Consider the following 24280-nt stretch of genomic DNA (forward strand, 5'->3'; position numbering starts at 1 on the left):
GAAAAAACAAATAATTTTAATGCGATCCAATCTTCACATGTTCTTTATTACAAATTTTTTCGTATTCATAAATTACAATGACTTCATAAGTATATTGTGAGTTAAATGAAACATAGAGATGCTGGATAGGAAAATATTCTTAGATTCAATTAATTAATAAAACAAAATTCTTTCATTTATTTTTTTTAATTTTGTTATAACTTAAAAGCTTTAATTCTGAAATTACTTCATCAGGAAAGAGTCTTGTTCTTTTCATATATCAATTCTTTTAGTACAATTATATATTTTTTTTCATAGATAGTTAAAAATGCTCATTCAGTATTTTGAAAGATGAGACTTGAATTGTTGAAATTTCTCACTATTTTTTCATTGATGCTATGGAGTTACAGAGAAATCTATGCATTTTATATATTACAATCAACACTTTTTTGTAATAATACTTGCTAGCATCCTAAACAATATGATGTAACTATAGCAGTATTTCTCACACAATTCATATATAAACTCCAGTATGAAATGATTTAAAATTGAAGCTGTGATAAAAGAAAAAATCTGAAATTTATCTCCTAAAGCAGCAAAATAAAAATCATTATGGTCACTCCCAAAATCTTCAAGGACAGTAGCAAATGGCACGTCCCTTTCATATGTGCCTCCTAATCCTTTTCTGAAAAAGTTTAAAAAACATTAACAAATTTTCAGCACCATACTAATATTCTTAAATTTCATATTAATTAAGTTGTGATATCACCCCTTCTACATGTAACCATGGGAAGATAAATTATACATGATGACACAATGCAATGTTAATTATAGTGTTACAACACAATCAACCAATATATCATGCAAACATGCATCCTATTCAATTATTGTTTATTAATTGAATTTAAAATTTAAAAAAAGCAAGGTACGAACGGTGACCAAATTTAAGTTAATTTTCATTTAACGAATTTGATAATTTGGAGTTTGGACACTAATTAATAGTTCATTCATTTATTCATTTTTTATCACTTTGCACTAAGAATCTTAGAATTACTAATGAAGAGACACAATTAGAATAATTTTCAATACTTTTATAAACTAAAAGCATAATGATACTTCAACAATAAATTAAAAACATAATTCTTTCTCATGACCTGCGAAGAATACAATTAGACTATCAATTTGCAGACCAAGCACATACATAGAGAAAAGACCAATATCCCATGAAAAACGAAGCCATTCCAATTTTGTTATACATGCATATCAAGTCTCTATGCAATTTATTGAGTGAATTTGATAGAATCTTTGATGCCAGAATAATTTTACTGAGAACAATTTTAGCAGCTTGATTAGCATCATTTGAATTTTCAATAGCCACAACCTTAAATGTTCCGGTATGAACAAAAATTCTTTAAAATAATGGGATAAAGTGTTTATTTTGAAATCTTGAAAGAGGCATGCTTACATGTTGGTTGCATGCACAGATTAATGCACACAAAAATACTCAGAAATTTGGAAATCATAGGCTAAAAGAAATCTTTCAAGCTTGTTCTCATGTAAATGGAAACTACCAATGTTGATTTCTGAAAACTTGGAAGGGAAAGTACTTTTTAACTAATCGTAGTGTTAAACAACTAATATCAGAAATTGTTCAGGTGAAATTAGTAGTCTTTTGTAAGGATTATCAGGTGAAAATCTCAACATATAAAGCTACTCATTCACCTAAAAACATGCCGCTACTGTATGTTTAATATGCAGCTAGAATCTCTATCACTTAATAATATTTTTTTTAATTAGTTAATTGTTTGAATGTAAATTCAATCCATAATTGAAGATTCGTAGCCACAATATAGTATAAATAACACCAGATCACAGGGTAGCAATTATTATACTTAAAATCCAACAATAGATAACCATAATTCAATTAAACTTTCAAATTTTAAAGGTAAAGAGCAATACTTGGGGGAATATGTCTTGCAAGCTCCTATACACTGAATTGAAACCCATTATCAACGAAAACTATCTGCAAATTTTGTGAAAAAAAAAGTTGGTTAAACACAATGAAGAGGAGAATCATTTTAATAACGATAATATAATCATGTGATCATGAAATATCAGATAGAGATACACAAAATACACAAAAAAATAAGTGATCAAAACCCCAACAATTGCAAGATTACAGTTCACAATTTATTCAAATCATCCATTTGCAAAATTCACTTATAAATCCTAAAAGAATCTCTTCCTCGCACAAAAAACAACGATGCAGACAGAAAACGCAGAATTAAAAGTTCTTTTATCTTTTAATTTTGAAAATCTTAAAAGTTCTTTCCCTCCATCAATAAGTAGGACACAACTATAACCCGTTAACCACAATTATTAGGAGGCTAATTAAGGTAACATAACCATATAATATGATGCTAGATCTCAAATGAAGAAATAAGTCTTAGATACTACTGGCTAATATAGCAAGCAGTATTGATACCTACCAATTTGATTGGAGACATTGCAAGCTCCTTGCCTCTTCAATGATGCTATTTTTGCTCTCTAAAATCTCAATGAGATCCTTAAGAACACTAAACGGCGGTTACATGGAATTTACATCATGAAATCTGCAAATAAAATTCGTGATATAAATATATCTGTTAGTATCAAACACCAAAATGCAAATATAAAATAGTAAAGTAAACTACAAATTGATCTTCCAAGAAAGATAAAATCAGTGACCAAACAGCCAATTTATAAGTTTCTTATGCCATTTCAAGTAGTAAACTACAAATTGATCTTCCATCCAGATATAATTAGTATCAAACAGAAGATACAAATTCTGATCCCATGAAAAAAGGCTACAACTTGCACTAACTAACCCAACAGCAAAGAAAATTATGGTGGCAAATATTCAGTAGAAGGCATTTTTGTCTAAAGGAAAACACATGTCCTATATGGGTTAGTGCAAAAAATTTCTTTCATTAATCTATTTTGTCTTTCAGTTTTTTTAATTTATGAGCAAAAAATTGTTCACGCTAAAATAGAACATGAAAAATAGTTGATCACGCTAAAATAAAACAGTAGAAATATCACATAATATTTTTCAGTATCTCTTACAAAATTGAGATGCTGTGAGAAGCTTAATGACAAAGCGAGCACAATTTTAAAAATTGGTGTGGCAGTCTAACTCATGATGTGAGCAGCATCACATAAGTTGTACTTTTCACACCATCAACTATTTTTATAAGTCTTTCTTCTAATTATTATAGCTACAAAAACAAAATGTGTCCTAAATTATTAATTAAAAAGATTTTACAATTGTCTTCAAATTGCATTGTCCAACAATAATTAGAAGAAAGACTTGTTAAAAGTACAACATATTGCAGCTTAATGCATTGCAATATATTTGGGGTGACTATTAAGTGCTTCAAGTTAATGAACACTGAGTGTAGCTGCACGAAACTCATCATAATCTATCCTTCTATATTGCAATGCATTAAGCTACAACCCAAATTCATTTTAATCAGCAAGCACTATTGGTGCAAATGCTATTTATATAATGTATGGAAGCATTGGTACAGTTAAATCATAGAACTTACTGATCCAAAAAAGTCAAGAATATGTGACTCCATAGCATTTGTTGCATTTTTCATCGAGGTCTGACCATGTCAAATTTGTGAGATGGCAAACACCATCATATTAACCAAGTATATAAAAAGAATTTGAAACAAAACTAACCGCTTTGATGTTTTCTAGGCTAATGGTTTCATTTTTGTTTGGCTCCAAAAGTGTAAACTCCTCCTTTAAATAAAGCAGTTTGTCTACAGTTAATGTCTTAGAGACTTAGACAGTGCCTGTGTTGGTGCCCATCAAAATAATATTCTGCTTAGTTATTGAGAAGCTTAATGTATAGTGGGATCATTTAAAAGCAGAAAGAACAATAAATAACAAAGAAAAGGAGTACCTAAAAATGCAATGCTTCAGCCACCTTCAACATTGGCAGCCGGTGTCCTGTCTGGTGCATCTGGCAGCCGTTTTTCATTACATTCAAGTTCAAAGTCAGTCATGAGCAGCATGAAAGAAAAAGGAACAACCACTTTTCATCTCGTACTCTTGCAATAGTAGCCTCTAGAAAATTAACAGCTCAATGAAATATTAGCATTAATTCATCCCCAAAATTCACATAGAGAAATACACAAACATGGTATGAGCAAGTGAATTATCACAAATTAATCATATACAGTTATGAGATTGTTGCACATATATATTGCTAGAAGGGAAAAAAGGAAATTTCAGCAAAGAATTCACAATTCAGAATAAGAATATATGGAAAAATAGTTGTTGTCATCCTTAATACTTAGCATATGAAGCACACACATGACACAGATATACAACACTAAGAAAATGTGCAAAAATATTTTAAAAATAAGAAGAATTTTGACATTAGTATCACAGGAATTATTGGAGAAACTTTTAGATTGACAAAATCATAACCACCTTAATTAATTAGTAACATTGTATAAAAAAAGATCATGTATTTATCTCTTGGACTCAACACCTTAATAACCACCTTTAAAAAAAGACTTCTAGATCAAATTTCAAACTCAAGAAGTTTCAAATTTTATGGTTTAACTTGCTTATTGAAGTTAACCAAAATACAAAAAATGTTTAATCAATTTTTTAGATCTCATAAAATTTATATATAGTTCATGTAATTTATCATTTTGGATCTCTTATGAATTGTTAAATGACCTATTGGCATCATCATCCAATTCGAAATGAATAGCATATCGATAAATTCTTGAAGGCACATTCATTTGTGACAATTGACCACCATTATGTTACTAAGAGATGAAAATTTCTGAAAAAATCAAAATAAAAAAAGGAAAAAAGAAGCAGATAAACAAATAACTTTTAAAAAAAGTTCAAATAAAAATTTTGGAAATCAATTAAAATAAAAAAATAAACTACAAATTAATCTTTCAAGAAAAGTAAAATCAGAAACCAAACTTCAAATATATAATTTTTTTCTGACTTTTCATTTTGTCAAAGTAAAGTAGTAACTACAAATTGACCTTTCATCTAGATATAATTAGTATCAAACAAAAGATATAAATTCTGATCCCATAAAAAAAAGGCAACAATTTGCACTAACCCAATGGCAAAGAACAGTGGTACTATACCATGTGAAGTTTAAAACCTAGTTCAATGAGGCTATTTTTGCTCCCTAAAAGCTCAATAAGCTTCTCAAGAATACTAAATGCTAGTGACATGGCATTTGCATCATGGAATCTGCAAGAGAGGAGAAATTTGGGATGTAAACATGTCTGTCAGTATCAAATATCAAACATATAAACCAAAATAAGTATAGATCAAATAACTTAATGACCAGAGACCAAAATACAAAGATAAAATAGTATGCTTCAAATAAATTTAGTTGGCAAAAATAGTGTATTTTGCAAGAAATAATTTAGGATTTTACAATACAGATTTGAACAAACTAAAATTTATCCATATACCATTATCATTTGATCAGAAGACAGATCAGAGATTCTCAATGTTGATAGTACTATCATTGATTCTCAAAAATAAGATCTTTAAAAGATGGATCTCAAAACACGATTTTGGATTAATAATGAAGAAAATGTATGAACTTTAGAAGTGAATATTATGATATATGCTTTTAGTCACCATATTCGTTATCACTGTTATAAAACATAAATTGCATGAAAGAAAAATACCTTAAGTTCATACTTTAACTTCTGTCTCATGATTTTTAATGGCAGGGAAGAGCAGAAAGAAAAAATAGCAAAATAGCAATTATAAAACCATGGCAGAGGCAGAACAGATAAGGGGGGCAAAAGCAAGACCAGGTCAATGGCACGTTGGCTATGGTGCTTTCCGGCGGTGACGACGGTGAAGCAGCAGTGTATCGTAGCTGAAGGGCTCCTCCTCTTCCACGTTCTCTGCTTCGGGTCTTCCTCTCTACTTTTCTTCTTCCAATTTTTTTGCTCTCCCCTCTTTCTAATGACTTTCTTCTTCGGTGGTAGATTTAGCAGCAGCGGCGGTGGCTTCCATCACTGTCGTCACCTCCTTCTTCTTCCTTTCTCCCTGACTGTTCTATTTTCTCTCTTCAATTGATTCAGTAGCGACGACAACCTCTCTCACGACGGTCGTCGCCTCCGTCGTCTCCCTCTTCTGCTTCATCCATTGCGCTTCCCTTCACCGGCGTGGTTTCTTCTTCACTGCTACGATGGGAAAGTGGGCTGGAAGGAGAACGTGTGAGAGGAGAGAAAAGGGACGGGCTTCGAAGAAAAATAAATCCCAGATTTGAAATTTGAATTCTCACTGAAATTTGGTTTGCCGCTCTATACGATAGATAAAACGGTGGGCGTGTGACCTAAATGCAGCAAAGGACCAAAGGTCAAGAAAAGAGAGAATAGATTTTTGGTTATTATTTACTGATGCCACTTATGATTATACAAAGCGCCACTTGTCACTCAACAAACCTATACACTTGTCGTTCAACAAACCAACTACTACTCTCCTATTATATATTAACTAGAGTATGGCCCGCGCTGCGCGCTGCGCGCTGCGCGCTGCGCGCTGCGCGCGAGTCATGTAGTTAATTTATTTAAAAAGATTTAAGTGTATTGATACATTAATAAATTAATACTTTTAATTATTAATTTTAATTAAAAAAATCTATAATATATAAATTAAAAATAGCAGTTAAAATTATTAGTATACTAATGATTTAGATATGTTTAAAAACTTTTTAATTTATTTTATTATAGTAATGTATATAAATAGTTAATTTATCAAAAAAATAATATATATATTGATTAAAAAAATTTGTTAAACATATGAGTGATTAAAAAGATAAATATATAAAATGTAAAGTAGTTAATATCTTTTAAGATTTTAAGTAATATTATTAATTTACACTTTTGTTATTTAGTTAGTAATATTTAGAATACATTTTAACTAAATATGTAAAAAAATCTAATAATATGTGTTTTAAGTATCAGTAATTAAAAAATATCAACATTTATTTATATCCGATCCAATCTTTTATTACATTCAGTCATGTGCTTTAGTTTGGGCCTGACCAATTTAAAATATTAAATGTATCAAAATGTCAGATTAATTCAAGAGTAAAATTTTAAAGAAAGACTAATTGATGTAATAAAAATAATTAAATTTGACTAAAAAAACTCTATTGAAGCCACCTAATATGATACGTGTTGATCACTTAAGAAACTAAAATACACGTGTTTGTATACACACTAAACACAATTCTTTAATTAAAATTTGATGGCACATATGTATCCATTTAATATCTGTGCATATAAAAATTAGAGTATCAAATTCCACCTTTACCAAATCACCAACATTTAATAGCCATATCTTCACACACCTAAAGTGGGTAATTTGCATTGAATTCTATTGAATCTCTACAACTTCTGATAATACTTTTCTATTCTGTATTAGAAAATGGTCTCAATCCATTTTTCTATTCGAACAAAAATGTATGAAGTTTGTCGCTGAATGAATTTGTTGTTGTGGAGTGGATACGGTTATCTACAAAAAATTTTCTTCTGCATTCCACCATCAACGACAGAAGTGGTTTGCAAATGAAAAATAGAAGGCTAAAGTCTGAAAATTTATTTGTCAGAATTTATAATTTTGTTTTAATAAAGTTTGTTATACTCTTTTGTTCAATTGAATTATTTTTTATTTTTTAGGTAGCTCTTCATGCCAATATACATGATAATGCTGGTGAATGGGAGCAAAATAAAGGTGAGTATTTTTATTCTCAAAGCTTATTAGTGAAAATGATTTTTATTTTTTTAATTAAGTTCCAACCGTTGAGATTTTTTTTCATAACAATCGAATTAAAATTTGATATGACTAAGCAATTAGTTGTTGATAAATAAGTGCATAAAAGGTTGATAGAGGATTTCAATTTCTATAGTATAACTAAATAAATATTTCTCTTTTGATGCATGTCAAAGAAAAGACTAATGACAAAGAAGTCTCTCTTTAATTGATTCTAATTTGATATAACAATTATCAGAATATTGTTCTATGTGAACTAAGGACTAATCTTAATTATCAAGCAAGAAACTCTCATCATAATATATGATTGAGTTGGATAAATACAAATTTAATTGTAATTCACATTCTTGATGGATTTTATTTTTACTTCTTTTTTACACTTTTCTTGTTGCTAATGATTTAGTGCCCGCGCTATGCGCGGTTTATGTATTTAACTATTCATCGTATTATATAATTGAATTATTATATATATAAATATATAAATAAATTGTGAAATGGAATGATATGATTTAATAAGAATAAATTTTAAAAACAATGACTCAAAATTGACTCCAAATTAAATATTATTTCGTATAAGTTAATAATTGGTATAATGTATACATTAAAATATTCGTTAGATCGATGATTTCGATTCATAGAAAATTCATTCAAGTAAATGGTCTAATTTATATAAAGTATATTAATAAAATAATTAACAATTTGAAAATATTAGTTAACGTTATTGCACATGTATCATTTGAAAAAAAATTAAAGGACAGTAGATTTTTGTATTTGAAATAATTTTAATATTTAATAAGAAATAATTATTTAAAAGAATTATAAGCTTTTTGTTATGTCAACTAAAAAATAATAATTTTTAAGTTGATATATTTTAATAAGAGTAAAATGTATTTTTTATTTTTAAAATTTTTTAAAAGTTAATCAAATATTTAAAATTTTAATTTATTTTAATTTTATCTTAAAAGTATAGACTTGACAATTAAAATTTTTAAAAAAAATTATGATCTATCCAATAATAATATATGACAACCATATTTGATTAACTTGTGTTAAGAATTATTTTTGTTAACTTTTTGTTAAATTAGTTCAAAATTTAATAAAAAAATAGTAATTAAGAATATATTTAATGTAAATTAAAAATTGATGAGATAAAAATAAATTAAAATAAAATAAAATCTTTTTAAAAAAATTTACATATTTTAAAAATAAAAAATATATTTTAATTTTTTTAATTTATTTTTTTTGTTTGATAACTATATTATAACTTTCTAATAATTGGTCAACTAAATATTTAAATTTATTATAATACTATATATACTAATTGAATTAGAGAAGATCATAACTCCCGCTTAAAAATCATTTTCAAACTTATTGTCATGAATAAAATATTTTAATAATAATAAAAAAACGTATCTTTCTCTTTTCCACTCCCACTTGTATATACAGATATACACACATTTACTATTACTACCATTCAAATTTAAATTGGCACCTAACTTTTCACCAATCAAGAAAAAGATGTAACTTTTAATAGGTTAGAATATTAAACAGTCAGGAGAGTTGGGAACTTGGGATGCTCAAGAGTTAGAAAGCTGGATCAGATCAGGAACTATAGTTCTTGAGTCTTAGTGGATTTAGATCAGAAGTTCTCCTCACTAATTACACGCATTAAGAAAAATCAAGAGAAATAGATCACTTTCTTGTCACCAGTGGTCTTCTCCTTCTTGGAGTTGTTGACCTTGTCAAGGAAAGGATTACCGTTGATGGTGTTGACGGTGCTAATAACGGTGCAGCTGATGATGCAATTTCTACAATTCTTTTACCATGCCATCCGCCATAATTCTACAGGAGATTTGTAGCTTACCCCATGAGCAGCCATCTGAAATATAAAGGTACTTATGAGATCTGATTTGAGAGTCTCCGATTATAAGAGCGTTCTATTTCTAATAATAACAGGTGTATCTTTTTTTCGGAGATCACCAAATTATATTATTTTTGTTTTTGATTTTTCAAATCTGTTGAATAGATTTAGTTTTACACATGTTGGTTTTCACTAACATAGTTTATCTGATGCAGAGATATTGCAGATTTATAGATCATACTGATGAATTTGACGGGTTGGTTATGGGATTTGCGTCGATCTACTTCTTCACCAGATTATAAGTAAGTTAGTGAGATTCTCAAAATGCGCCTGCATAACTTGATCTGTTTAAATTAATAGATTATGCCTCCATCTTTAAATTTAACAAATTAAATTAAATCTATTGTTAATGTTTCTGTAAATTTTATATAATTTTTTTTTTACTTTTATTACGTGTTTCCCTCTTAGTTTGTGTGGAGAGTCCTGCTCCTGACAATGGTGGATAGGATGATATTTAGATGAAAATTGGCAAGATTGTAGATAAAATTTTGTTAACAAAGTGGTGACCACTCATGACAGAAGCTTCATACTATGAGGTAATTAAAAAAGTAAACAATATAACAACATGATGTTTTTTGTGAGTATAGTTGATAGTTTTTATTACAATTGTATGATTATATGTTTATTGATTTGCCTTTTTATCTGTTATACATGATAATGGCAGTTGGCTTAATTGTTTTGCATACTTTTATCTATTTGCCTTTTTATATGCTTCTATGTTTCTATTTAGCTTCATCCAATTTGTGAAATCTCATATGTTCGAACAACTGATAATGTAAGAGATTTTTTAGGGATATTGCTTCCATGTAAAATAATACAATTTTACATAGAGATGGTTTTGTAATGATATTTTGCCAAAACTTATCATCTGGATAAATTTATTGTAACTTTGAAGTGTAAATAATCACTTTTAAATTTGAAATGTTTATTTATCATATTTATAAATGTTGATATTTAAATAGTCATTGCTTGTTTTAAGGTAGATGATTTTTAAATAAATTGATTTCAGCCAACTAATCAATGCAACTCGCTGGATAACGATTCTATTGCTAATTCTCTTTAGATGTTGTTACATCCATGTGTGAGTGTATTTTTTAGGCCTAATTGAAATTTTCTTTGCGTGTATAGTGTTGTTTTACAACATAATTAAGAGGAACAATGGGAATACATTGTTATTTTGATAGAAGGTGCTGTCATTAACTACATTTCTCTCATGGTGAGAACTATACTGGCACACCAGGTATGTTACTGATTCATAATATTCATCTTTTAACTTGTATTTTTCATGTCTTGATGTTTCATAATATTATTTGAGCATTGGATTGGGTTATCTTTGTTGTGTATTGTGGACAATAATTATGTGTTTTATTAGTTATGTATATATTAGTTCAGATTTAGGTGATAATTTTGTTTTAGTCTGACTAATAATTGATTTCAGATTTAGGTGATAATTTTGTTTTAGTCTGACTAATAATTGATTTGTGAGTAGTGTTTTTCTTGTTATAGTTGATCACATTGTTACTGTTTTAGTATATATGTATATGCACTATTCAAATAAAAACTTGCTACAAATAACATGAAAATCATAATCATGATTAGAACAAAAAAATATGTCGAATTCCAGAAATTTTTAAATAATGAAAAAATAATTGATCTTTCAGCTTATTAAAATATAAGCTAAGAGCAAAAATATGTTGAGAATTATCCACTGCAATCTCTAAAAACTAATGGAGAATACCTCTCGTGACATAACATTCTCCGTCTCTCTTTTTTGAATTGTCTCCTGACACAATAGTAACTGAACTCGATTAATTTGTTTACACCAGGCACCTAAAGATAAAAATGTTCATTAGTGCACATCAATAATTGAATATATAAAGATAGCGTGGTTCAATATAAAATTTGTGCTGATTTGGGCGAGTCTATCCAAAATAATATAGAATGCTTAAATAAAACTCTTCAAATTTATAAATTACCTGAGATGAACTTTGATATAAAATGTGGCAGACATATAGCCTTTGTCAAACATTCCTAAACACTTCTTTGAAAACAACATTATCTGTCTCATTGCTCCTTTCTTCTTCATGACATAAGAGTATCTTAAGACCTTTTTATTTGTAACTCTCGAAATAGCCACATACAATTGTCCGTGGGTAAAAATAGGCTTCTTTAAAATCAATCCAACTTTTGATAAGGATTGTCCTTGACTCTTATTAATTGTCATGGCATAGGATACCATTATAGGGAACTGTCTGCGTTGAAACTTGAATGGTATTCTATGGTCAGATGGACTAAGGGTCATCCTTGGAATAAAAACTTTCTGACCAGCATTCTTTCCTGTCATGCTTTTAGCTTCAATAATGTGTTTTCCTAGCTTTGTTATCAACAATCGGGTTCCATTGCATAATCCAGCCGAGTGATCAATATTCCGTAGTAACATGATAGGTGTTCCTACCTTGACTGTCAACTCATGGTTTGGAATCCCCGAACACCTAATTGTGTTTAGAAATTCTGGAGTGTGTATTGATGCGATTAACTCATTAGATGGCTCTGTTGGACATGCTTTGTCAGAACTATAGTATGTTTGTGATTCACATGGATTTAAACTCATCATGTATCGATTAATCTCATCTACTATTTGCAATGTTGGGGCAAGGATAGCTCGATCTTCGACTTCATAGACAGAATTTGAAGGCCAAAACATCTCGGGATAAATTGCTCTACATATAGCAGCTATAGGATCCTCCCATTCTTTTATCAGAATGTCATTGGAAATTTGAATTGTATCAATTCCATCTTTAGACTCCCCGCATTTACCATCGCCAATGCTTAGTATCCATTCTGCAAAATCCTTTAACTCAGACGAATGTACATTAGCATCATCCGCTTGTAGCCGCATATTTCTTGTTAGTTTCAACATGTTGCAACTATTCCAAATGTAGGATGAATTGATAGTCGCATTCACAATATCCTGCCTGCTTCCTTTGGGTATAACAGGGAGTATCTGTCTAAAGTCACCACCAAACACAATTGTTTTCCCTCCAAAAGGTTGCTCTTCACTATGAACATTCTTGAATCTCAATAAATCTCGCATTGTCCTATCAAGTGCTTCTATACAATGCTTATTGACCATGGGAGCTTCATCCCAAATAATAAGTTTTGTTTTTATGATCAATTCTGCCAATGCACTGCCCTGTTTTATATTGCAAGTGGAAAACTCATCAACATTAAGTGGTATTGCAAATCTTGAATGAGCTGTTCTACCACCCGGTAATAACAAAGCAGCTATGCCACTTGAAGCCACCGTCAAGACAATTTGACCTCTTGATCTTAACCCTGATGCCAATGTCTTCCAAACAAAAGTTTTTCCTGTTCCACCATATCCATATAAAAAGTAAACACCACCTACTCCATCATTGACAGATTGCATAATCCTATCATAAACATGGTGTTGTTCATCTGTCAGCTGTTGTAAATAAAGGCTATGTTCATCAGCTAATCTGTGTCTATCATATTGTTGCTCATCAGAAATTAACCGATTGATGCCGCTTGAAACCAAATGAGAGGAACACATTTCCATATCTGGAAATGGCATGGAAGAGAACTCTTTTAGACTCTTGTTGTAAGTCTTCAATTTATTCTCAATATCTATAAGAGTTAGATCCTTCAATTCCTGCTCTGTTAAACTTAAATCTGTGAAAGACACCAACGTAATGGAGAAAGTTAAATGTGTAAAAACACATAGAAGAAACTACTATCAAGATCACTTTTCAAATTATTATAATTTTACAATATACATGATTTCATATTCATAAACACATTAAATGGTAATTTAACTTTTTGAGTAGTTATACAGAGTAAAATATCTTTTTCCTTCTATTTCTTTACATTAATATTGATTGTATACATTCTAAATATGAACAAACATTGTTGATAATAATTTCTTTTCGATCATAAAATCCTACTGTCTCGTATGAAGTAGTCATTGTTAATGCCTAATTTACAAAAAAAATTAGACTTTGTTCAACTAAATTTTTATATCATGAGAACTTTTTATTCTCTATTACCACTCATTTATTCTATAATACATTTTTTTAACCAAACACTAATGTAATAAACCAACCAAAACAACATTATAAACCTAATCCGACCTATTAATATGTATTGGCCAGTTGTATTATGTACAAATTAATAGTATGTCAGATAACTTAGGGGTAAATCAACTTTAGAATACCTGGATTGTCAAGAATTCTCTTTTGCCTATGTAGAATATCATCAGATAAAATATGCCACGTGTTGTCCCATACATATTCTGGCCTTGTCATAGAATTTGAAAACAAAAGTGTTGCAAACAATTTTCTCAAATATTCTCCGGAACCCCAATTATTTGCTTCTTGTATTGCATCAATATATTCTCTGTCATCATCTAAAAGGCCACGTGCATAACATGCATCTCTGAAAGTTGAGTACACAGTTCCGTCAACAGTTCTGATATCTTCATAGCAAGTAGGGCCTTTGACTAAATTCAACAGTAGTCTTAAATAGTAAATTTCACCAGATCCAGGAGGCACAAAAAAAATTCTTCCAATGACTGCATGCGATTTTCGTGGAACCCATATCCGTTCTTGGGCTTTCCATACAAACTTAGTAGGAAGCTCAGCAAATGTTAGGGACCTAGCCTCTCGATATTCTTTATTTGCTTCAAACCAACCAAGAAACATAGATTCCTTTACCGAAGCCTCTCTAGCTACCTCATCTAAGTTGTCATGGTCTTTGAATATCACATTTTGCTCATCCGGCAAATGAAACCCCAACCTAACGACTGAAGGATCTCTATAGTGAATGCTATAACCGAAAATCCTCCAAACTGCTTCACATGGAGATATGTATCTACAATCATAGTACATACTAATCTCATCGATTTCATCACTTTCTACGTCTTCACCAACACTTTTGTAAAATGCAGTAGTTACACGATCATTCCCTTTATTCACATACTTAAACAAATATTTAATTGATCTCGATTGATTACACCACTCAACATTAATGTGTGCACCATACCTCAGCAGCAAAAACCTATTATGTGGGACTACGTAACGGTTATCGAGATCAACACCACTTTTATTAATAATTCTCCCATCATCTCTGCGCCTGTATAATGGATAGCCATCTTCATCAACTGTTGTCTCATCAACAAATCTTTTTGGAAAGTGCCTTATGCATTTTCCATTTTCCATGCACGGTGATTGTTTTCTAAAATTGCCACATGGACCATGCATCATATGTTTTTCAACGGCATCAAAATAAACAGGATCTTTTTCTCTATCTGGAATCTCAGCTGAAATAATCTGGTCTATCTCTTCTCCAGTGGGATACTTATCATCTGGGTGTAGGAAAATTAGTATGTGGGCATGAGGCAATCCGCGTTTTTGGAATTCAATCGTGTACACCACTAAAAATATAAAAAATTATTATGTCAGCCTTTACTTGGTATAATGATTGTTTATCTAATAGCTAATGACTCATTATTATAAGCTATGAAATGGATAAAAATCATCACTCATTAATAAATTAACATGTGACTGCATCTAAACTGCTCTAAAGCACTCTATTCACTTTCAATATGATCACATTTTAATGCAAAAGACATATAACTTGCTCAAATAAAAGGTTTATATTCATAGAAAAATATCTCTATTTTTCAGGTTCTGCATATCAAAATTAACCCTATATTTATAAACAGGTGTAAAATAAAGTTGCTAAAAAAATATAATTTGGAGTATAGTCAGTGAGTCACCTGCACTAACCCTCCCAAAAATGCGATTTGCTTTGATGTCCTTGATGAGACAATCCAACTTCACCTTAAAAGCCCTGCAAACCATGTCTGGTCTATCTTCTGCACGTAGTTCTCTATTGTCAAAAAAATCTTCAAGCTCTGGCCATTTAGGATTACATGTAAATGTAATAAATAGGTCTGGATAACCCACAACTTTGCAAATTTCCATTGCATCTTGATAATTCTGTATCATATACCTAGGACCACCAGTAAATGAAGAAGGTAGTATAATTCGCTTCCCTTTACATGAGGGTGTAGTTTCACCATTCAAAACAGCATCTTTTATTTGTTTGTACATTTCACATCTAAATTTGTCTTGATTATGACGTATATAATTCAATCTAGATGATTCAATCATTGAATAAGCATCCACCAAGAACTGTTGGAAGAGCCTCCTTGAATACAACAATGGAGATCCATCTGCTAGTCTCTCTTGTATTCTAAAAGCAAAAAATTCTCTCATAGACATGTGTTGTCTCCCTTTTCCATCATTAGATGTAGGTTTGCTGAGAGAGATATCTTCCTTGAAACCATCCTCACCATAAGGAAATAAAAGAGGGTATTGTAATCCAAGATAAGCTGGATTAAGTTGATTAATCCGTTGTAATTTCCCAGTCTGTGTCTCTACGACAATGTCTCTGTCATTGTTATCAATATCAAAATCACCCACTATTAATGCAGCAATCTCATTTGTTGACGGAAGATTATAGCGTCTACCATCCTTACCCCTTTTACCCAAGAGCCTAAGCTTCACAGAATTACGTGAGTCAACTCTCATCGACTCCCTAACCATACGAAAGGCCTTTACCAGGACATTGTGCTCGTCTAGCATCTTCTTTAAATCCTTTACAATATCTTCATGAATTAACTGGTTTTCTGCTCTGCTGTACACCAACAACAATGTACATAAGATATTTAACATTTTCTAAATAAGAAGTCTCTATACTCTCCATTATAGAATCCTAACAGGAATTTGTCGTTAAATTTTAGTATTTTGTTACAAACCTGAAAATGTTCATACGATTCTGGATTTCATTCTGTGTATCATACACATATAGCTGAGCAAACTTGGCGACATTGCCTTCTGGTGGTATGAGGCTACCCATCAAGTGATAATTTTCTCCACAGAGAATGAAGGTAGCCGGTCCTTTGCTGCGATTGATGCTTCGGTCTATCTTTGCACCCATTGAAGTGAATTGAAACATGTTATTATAAGCTCTAATGTTGTCACGAAAGTGCTTGCTTTTAGGACTATCTTCATACAACAAATTGTATAGTTCCTTTGGAGCATCTTGTAAATGGGGTATTTGAACTTGGCCTCCTTTGCAACAATTTGTGTATTTAGGTTCAGTTGCTTTGTAGTGCTTGTTTGTGCGTTCATCATACCAAAAGAGTGCATTACAATACTCACATTGATGCATTGGATCTCCAATGCTCAAGTATTCAGGACCTATAAACAAATAATTAACATATTACATAGTATTCTAGACAAAATTCACTATCTTATACTAAAATAGCCAAAGTAGTATACTTCTTATATTAAAATAGACAAAATTCATTATAATAGATAGATTTTACTTCAGCTCTCACTCCAAGACGTAAAATAACCACGTGTCGAAAGGAGTGTGAAGGGAAGAAAATCAAAATTTGGATGCAGTATACGTTGACAAATGACAACTTATTTTTTAATGTATTGACTCTGAAGGGGTGTAATGCCAGACATGATTGAATATATATGTTGTATACGGTCGTGAAAAAAAATATAAAACAACATTACTATTTTACTTTTAAAAATTTAAAAAGTAATAAATGACAAAATAATATTATTGTTTTATATTTTTTTAAAATTAAAAGTAGTAAAATACAAAATGTCGAATTGTGTTTATATCAAAATTTTCACGTAGGTGTAAAATAGAAAAATTACTAATATTTTTGAAAAATACCTAATCATTTCGATGTTTAAAAAATTTGACGAAATCAATATTTTGACGTTGACGAATTAACCATTTATTAATTATTAACCTGTTTATGCCAAATTGAAAGATTATTAGCTTACTATTTATTTCCTTCAAGGATCCATGCACAAATTTGCCTGCATTTAGATACACTATTATGAGCCAAGAGAGATTGGTTCGGAAAAGCTTATTATGAATGAGAAGAAACATCGATAAAAAATTAAAAACAATCAAACACGAGAAGATGGATCGCATGATGATGATGATAGAGGAGTGTTGGATAAAGTGAAAGAAAGACACAGAATGCGCGCGTATGAAGAAGAAGGGAGATAGATGCTCGTTTTCTCATGCTTCGGTCGGAATACGAACGCAATAATGTGTACTTCTCAGCCTCAAACTTTTTCTCTTCCCTCTCCGATCCCGAATTGGCCTCACGGTAACATCCTTCTCTTCACGTTTTTCATTGTATGCGCCTTCCAATGAAATTACTTTCCTCTTTTACCCTTCCTTGATTTAGAAATCAAATTCCTCACTTCTATTCGGTGTTGTGTACTAGATTATTATGATTAACAATGCATTATATAAATCAATAGCATATATTAGTAGGAAGGACCTTTTTTTTGAAAGGAAAAATTAACTTAGGTCTCTATAAAATCTATGGTTACAGGAGGAAGTTTTGCTTCTGGATTTGCAAATCTTGGTGAAATAGAAGCTTTCAAGGTCTCTAATTTTGAGTTCATTTGGAGCAGCAATGCTATGCAGGACAAAAAGAATGCTGTTGTGTTCTATAAGCCTGTCGAAATACCTCAGGGTTTCCACATCCTTGGCCATTATTGTCAACCTAGCAACAAGCCTTTAAGGGGTTTTGTGCTTGTTGCTAAGGAAGTTGAAACTAATCATTGCGATGATCACGACAAGCTACCTCCCCTGAGGAATCCCCTGAATTTTGAGTTAGTTTGGAGTTCGAATGCAGGAAATCGTGAAACTCTGAGTGGTTGTGGTTACTTTTGGATACCTGAGCCTCCAGAAGGTTACAAGGCAGTTGGATACTTGGTTACTGACAATCCTAATAAGCCTCAGTTGGATGAAATCTGCTGTGTTCGTTCTGACCTCACTGATAAATGCGAGCCTTACCGCCTATTACTCGCTGTAAATTCTAAAATTCCAGAGCTTTCTTTTCAGGCTTGGAACTTGAGACCTTGTGATCGCAGCGTGCAAGGGCAAGGAGTTCCAGTTGGGTCCTTTTTCTGTAGTAACGGATGCTGGAACATCGGTGAAGAGCTTCCAATTGCATGCTTGAGGAACCTAAATCCTGTTCAACAAACAATGCCAAACCTGGAACAGATACATGCACTTATCCAGCATTATGGTCCTACCATTTTCTTTCATCCGGAAGAAGTTTACTTGCCATCTTCTGTGGTCTGGTATTTCAACAATGGAGCTTGCTTGTACAGAAAGGGTGTGACTACAGGCGAGGCAATTGATGAAACCGGCTCAAATCTACCTCGTGGAGGAACGAATGACAAGGAGTTTTGGATAGACTTGCCAAGTGATGATAGAAAGGACTTTCTCAAACGTGGGGACTTGCAAAGTGCAAGGCTTTATGTTCATGTGAAGCCGGCACTTGGTGGAACTTTCACAGACATTGCAATGTGGATTTTCTGTCCATTCAATGGACCAGCCACTCTTAAAATTGGAATGAAAAACATACCTTTAAGCAAGATTGGAGAGCATGTTGGTGATTGGGAGCATTTCACACTTAGAATATGCAATTTCAATGGAGAATTATACAGTATATACTACTCACAGCATAGTGGGGGAGAATGGGTTGATGCATATGATTTAGAATACATTGATGGAAACAAAGCTATTGTTTACTCTTCAAAAAATGGGCATGCTAGTTACCCTCATCCTGGAACCTTTATCCAAGGTTCTTCAAAACTTGGAGTTGGGATCAGAAACGATGCGTGTCGAAGCAACTTTTATGTGAATTCAAGTGTTCACTATGAGATTGTTGCAGCTGAATATCTTGGAGATGCTGTCAAGGAGCCTCTGTGGTTGCAGTATATGAGAGAGTGGGGGCCAAAAATCGTTTATGATTCGAGAACTGAGATTGATAGGATAATCGATGCGCTTCCGCGAATGCTTCGGTTCTCAGTGAAGAACTTCTTTAACAAGCTTCCAGTGGAGCTGTATGGTGAGGAAGGTCCTACAGGGCCAAAAGAGAAAAACAATTGGACAGGAGATGAAAGATGGTGATTTTTTTGTTTTCTTCTTCTATTTTTCTGCTTATGTAACATTTGATTGGTTTGATTAACCCAGCAAATTCTAGGCTGGTAACATTGTAGTTTGTGTATACATTCAAATTATACATACGCACACAGTGAGGGAAGAAAAGAGGAGGGGGCAAAATTATGTTGTAGTTTTTTGAGCGGTGCTTCCCTTGTTGGGTGTTCTGACTTGGGAGTTGGGACAGTCATTGATTTGTACTTTACGGATGTAAAGCAAAATTTCTTAGGATTCAATCATTGATAATAATATAAGAATTCTTTCTCTTTCTGCCTTTGAAATTTGTTTTCCTAGTTTCGGGTGGTTGAATGGTATCAGGTCACAGAATGGTATCAGGTCACAGAATCACAAAAATACTATTCTCTGCAAAAGCTTAAATAAGTTTCTCCTAGGGAGAAAAATACTTTTGGTTTCGAAAATTTTTTTTTTATTATTTCTTTTCTCGTATTAAGATTTGGTTTGGTAGAGGTATTTGTGTTTTTAAAAAGCACAAATATTCGTTTTACGTTTGGTAAATAAAAAAGTTTATGTATTTATACTTACATTTTTTAAAAATTAGGAGTATTTTTAAAAATATTTAAGGAGAAACTTTTAAAATTAATTTATACTTATCAAAATTAAAAAATCTAATATAACCTCATACATTAATTAATATCTAAATTTAATTCTTACATTAATATTTGTTATAGTATTTTAAATTTAAAAAGTTATTTTACCAAATGCATTTATTATTATTTGTGTTTATTAAAAGTTATTTAAATTTAAATTATCAAACACAGATACTACAATTTTCAAAAGGCTAATTTTTAAAAACTAGCTTTTATAAGTAAAAAGTAAAAATTTTACTAAACTAAGTTTAGGACACAGTTTGGATAAACTTTTTAAATAAACTCTTTTGAAAAAAGAGTTTAAAGTATAAGAACTTTTATTAATAGTAATTTATAAATAAGTTATTTTGTATTTGAAAATTTATTATAGAAGTACTTATTTTAAAATTGTGTATTAAATAAGAATGATAAAATAGCTTTTAAAAAAGAGAGAAGTCAAATTTTTTAACTTTTTCAAAAACTCTTAAATAACTTTTTGGGAAGTTAAAGCATATATATAAAAAATTGTACTAAACACTATTAATATAACTTTTTATAAGTCAAAAGTCGAAAAAAGTAACTTTCGAGCTTTTCCAAACGGACCCTAAGTAGTGACATAACGATTAATACGATTAAGTGTGTGTTTGGATTACAGTTTACAAATGGGAGTTTGAATAAAATTGATTTTGCAAACTTGATTACCATGAAAAATAAGTTTGTGTTAAAGTGATTTATATTTGGCAATCTTTGCATCAAAATAAATTATAGCAAAAAAAAATGTTGTTTGGATTATACTACTCAAAATCACTTTTAGATAAGAAAATTACTAAAATAGACACCAACTTAAATAATTTTTGTATATTATCTTATCATTTTAATTTAGATATTTGAATAGATCTTATTAATTAATTCTATGATAAAATTAATATTTATACATTAAAATAAAAATAATATATAAAAATTGGCAAAATATATATTTAATTAAAACTAACAAAATATAAATTTTAGAGAGTACTAAGAATAATAAAAAAATTAAATATTTATCTTGGTAGTAATTGAAATAAATCAAAAAAATTTTATGATATTTTTTATATAGTATATTTTTAGTACTCTTATTACTCTTATTTTTTAGTATATTTTTAGTAACATGCATAAAGGATATTGATGACTAAAAGCCCGTTGGTGAAACGCAGAAGCTCAAAATTGTAGCTTCTTGTAAACGTGATTTTAAAAGCAAAATCACTTCTGCATTCGTGAATCAAAAGTTTGCCAAAACCAAAAATTGAAGCTTTCAAGACGTGCTTCTTCTCTTGTAACGCGTTTGCCAAACACACCCTAAGACTTGATTTGATACACGTTTTACTTTTTGAAAATGGCTTATGAAAGCTATAGCAGCCTTAAAAGAAACCACTTTTATTGGATGGACTTTCAACCTTTTTGGACCTGATTTTTTATGTTGAACAACTTTCGATAAGTACAAGTATCATAATTATGTTGAGTAAAACAACTTTTAAAATTAAAAAGGGAGCAATGCTAGGGGCCAGTAACATTTATAATTGGTAGCCATCAACTAGCCATCAATGATGATTTGATGGTGTGAGATTGGTGTGAGATTTCATCTAATGGCTCACCTTTCTCTGCTGGTTACATGCTGGGCAAAATGCAATAAAATTGCTGACCCCTTAGACTTTTCCTTAAAAAGGACCATAATAAATATAAAAGTTAAATTTAAAAATTATTTAATGTATAAAATTATATTAGATTTTTTAGTTTTGATAAACACAAATTTTAAAAATATTTCTATCTTTTAAAAATAACCAATAAAAATACATAATTTTTTTTAATTTATTAAATATAGATGAAGAGCTTGTCTTTTAAAAAACACAAATACCTCTTTAAATTTTTTTTATCAAGCCAAGCCTTAGATGCTAATGTAGCATAACAATTAGAAGGGGCAATTTTTGTCTAGAATCTCCAGGTTCGGTGAAGCAATTTGCTGTACGTAGTTTGGATGCAAGGGAAAGACAAGGCGAAGAACATTATAGGATACAGTTGGTGTATGAAGAAATTCCTAAATTCTGACTGTTTTGATAATCCAGTGTGATGAGTTTGAAAAATTTTAAATTAAAATTAATGATGATCAAATATTATTAACATAATTAACTGTAAAATTATTAATTTAATCTTTAATTCACACTTACTAATTAGTAATTTTGTTGTGCAGATTTTGTTGTTGGACCGAAAAATTGACTAGCCCAACATGAAGCGAAACATTTAACTTTGTCCAAAATTTGCAATAAAATGTGTGGCTGAATCATTGTTTTGTTTATTGGGTTAGATTGATTTAAACAAGCCCAAGAACTACTATTTGCTACAAGACCAAAAGAGTTGGTCCGAAAGTAAAGAAAAGAAAATGGGGCATAATACTTTCTTTACTCTTTTAATTTAATGAAATCCATTTTCTTTAATAATAATGCTGTCCAATAGATTCTACACCCTTTACTTGATGGAATTCAAATTTTTATTAAGAGTTAAATGCAGACATTGAAATCATGAGAGAGAAATTAGCATTTGATTTGATTGTGATCATCAATGCTACACGCTACCTAAAGCAAAAAAAGGAAGAAAATGAATTTAGTTTAATTCATTTGTTCAAATCTATTGAATGCTTTTCTTTCTTCTCTTTTTTCTCTCTCTACTCTTTCTTCTCACTCTCGGTCATTTCATAGAGAAAGTATGAAAGCTATGGCAAGCTACCGAAGAGAAGAAGAAGCAAGTAACAAGACCATTGTAATGATGGCAAGAAAAAGAAAATAAAAAGTATGTTGTGGCTGAAATCTTCACCACAAATGGTAAGATTTGGTGAAGAGATCTCAACTTCTCCATACAAAAAATGGAAGAAGATCCATTCGGTCAAAGGAAGAAGATCCTTAAGGGAAGGCTTGTCTCAGCTTTTGATCAACCACCACAGGAGGTAGCACTGTGGCTACGTGGAGAAGATGCAGAAGTTAGAGCAGAAGAAACTGTCATCATCAAGAACTCATCAAGGGCTAGGGATCCTTCTTGGAGTGCAAGTCAAGATGGATGGCTCGGATTGATGAAGCTTGGTGTAAAAGAAAGACACAGAGGTAATTGCATATTGGGTTTTACATTCAGTTTCCTCACCTCTCTCTCTGGCCGAACCGGTTTGCATGAAGAAGAAGAAGTTGGCTCGGTTCAAGAACTTCAATCTTGGAGGCTTCCCCTTCTATAAATAAGGGAGAACAGTCAGGGCTTGAAGTAAGGAGTGAGAGTACAAGGCACAGAGTTCTCATAGCTACCTAAGCTAACAGAAGTTATTCTCCTTCAATGTTTTTTGTTTTGTAATTTTCTGTTTAATTTTGTCTGTCTTGAGTCTCATAAAAAAAGGCAAATAGTGAGGTTTGTATGAAAAAGTCATAGAGCGAAAAAAGGCAGAGAGTGCAAAATTAAAAGAAAAAGCCATAGATGTCCTTAGAGGTCCTTTGTACATCTTTGTTGTGTTTCATGATTCTGTGAGAATCTCCTTGCAAGTTGGGTTAGCACTTAGTAGTTGAAAGCTTGGCTGTGACCAAGTCAAGTTCAGGATTGGGGTTTAGATTCTAGACTTGTCCCGGATATGAAGGGTAGTTTCTAGGGAGAATTGGTGTATGTAATCATGAAGATTATAGTGAAATTCCATCATTATTATGATGGAGACTGGATGTAGACTGCATTGCACTAGGCAGCTGAACCAGGATATATCGTGCTGTGATTCTCTCTCTTTCTTCTACTCCATTTCTATTTCTGCTGCATAGGAAATAAAACCAAAAAATATCTCGTGCCGGGTAACGAGATAAAAAGAAAAGTCTCGTGACTGGGTATG

General features: G+C 31.1%; 2 protein-coding genes and 1 long non-coding RNA gene across 9 annotated transcripts; 1 reads left to right on the forward strand and 2 right to left on the reverse strand.

Moving 5' to 3' along the window:
- Nucleotides 1-342: 342 nt before the first annotated feature.
- LOC112789287 (uncharacterized) lies at nucleotides 343-6420 on the reverse strand. 6 transcript variants are annotated; one of them, XR_011879496.1, is made up of 8 exons: nucleotides 5709-6420; nucleotides 5151-5259; nucleotides 3932-3991; nucleotides 3706-3821; nucleotides 3567-3626; nucleotides 2469-2591; nucleotides 1939-2002; nucleotides 343-664 (listed from the first exon to the last, which is right to left on the reverse strand). It is a non-coding gene; the product is annotated as an uncharacterized lncRNA (long non-coding RNA). The 6 variants fall into 6 exon arrangements; XR_011879493.1 differs by having other exon boundaries at nucleotides 3932-4095; XR_011879495.1 differs by having other exon boundaries at nucleotides 3932-4095; nucleotides 5123-5259.
- Nucleotides 6421-9205: 2785 nt separating this feature from the next.
- Nucleotides 9206-20091, forward strand: LOC112769456 (hypothetical protein At1g04090-like). 2 transcript variants are annotated; one of them, XM_072232324.1, is made up of 6 exons: nucleotides 9206-9701; nucleotides 9886-9972; nucleotides 10139-10266; nucleotides 10859-10970; nucleotides 17640-17957; nucleotides 18189-20091. In XM_072232324.1, the coding sequence occupies exons 5-6, from the start codon at nucleotides 17855-17857 to the stop codon at nucleotides 19778-19780; spliced, it is 1695 nt and encodes a 564-aa protein (XP_072088425.1). In that variant the 5' UTR covers nucleotides 9206-9701; nucleotides 9886-9972; nucleotides 10139-10266; nucleotides 10859-10970; nucleotides 17640-17854; the 3' UTR covers nucleotides 19781-20091. The 2 variants fall into 2 exon arrangements, with proteins under 2 accessions (XP_072088425.1, XP_072088426.1); XM_072232325.1 differs by lacking the exon at nucleotides 17640-17957 and having other exon boundaries at nucleotides 9207-9701.
- Nucleotides 11548-16987, reverse strand: LOC112772484 (uncharacterized). Its single transcript, XM_072230909.1, has 5 exons — nucleotides 16572-16987; nucleotides 15528-16450; nucleotides 13965-15113; nucleotides 11707-13423; nucleotides 11548-11560 (listed from the first exon to the last, which is right to left on the reverse strand). Exons 1-5 carry the CDS (start codon nucleotides 16985-16987, stop codon nucleotides 11548-11550), a joined length of 4218 nt encoding a protein of 1405 aa, XP_072087010.1.
- Nucleotides 20092-24280: the final 4189 nt, after the last annotated feature.

This window comes from Arachis hypogaea, chromosome 3 (assembly GCF_003086295.3).
Source record: "Arachis hypogaea cultivar Tifrunner chromosome 3, arahy.Tifrunner.gnm2.J5K5, whole genome shotgun sequence".
NCBI classification, from domain to species: Eukaryota; Viridiplantae; Streptophyta; class Magnoliopsida; order Fabales; family Fabaceae; genus Arachis; species Arachis hypogaea.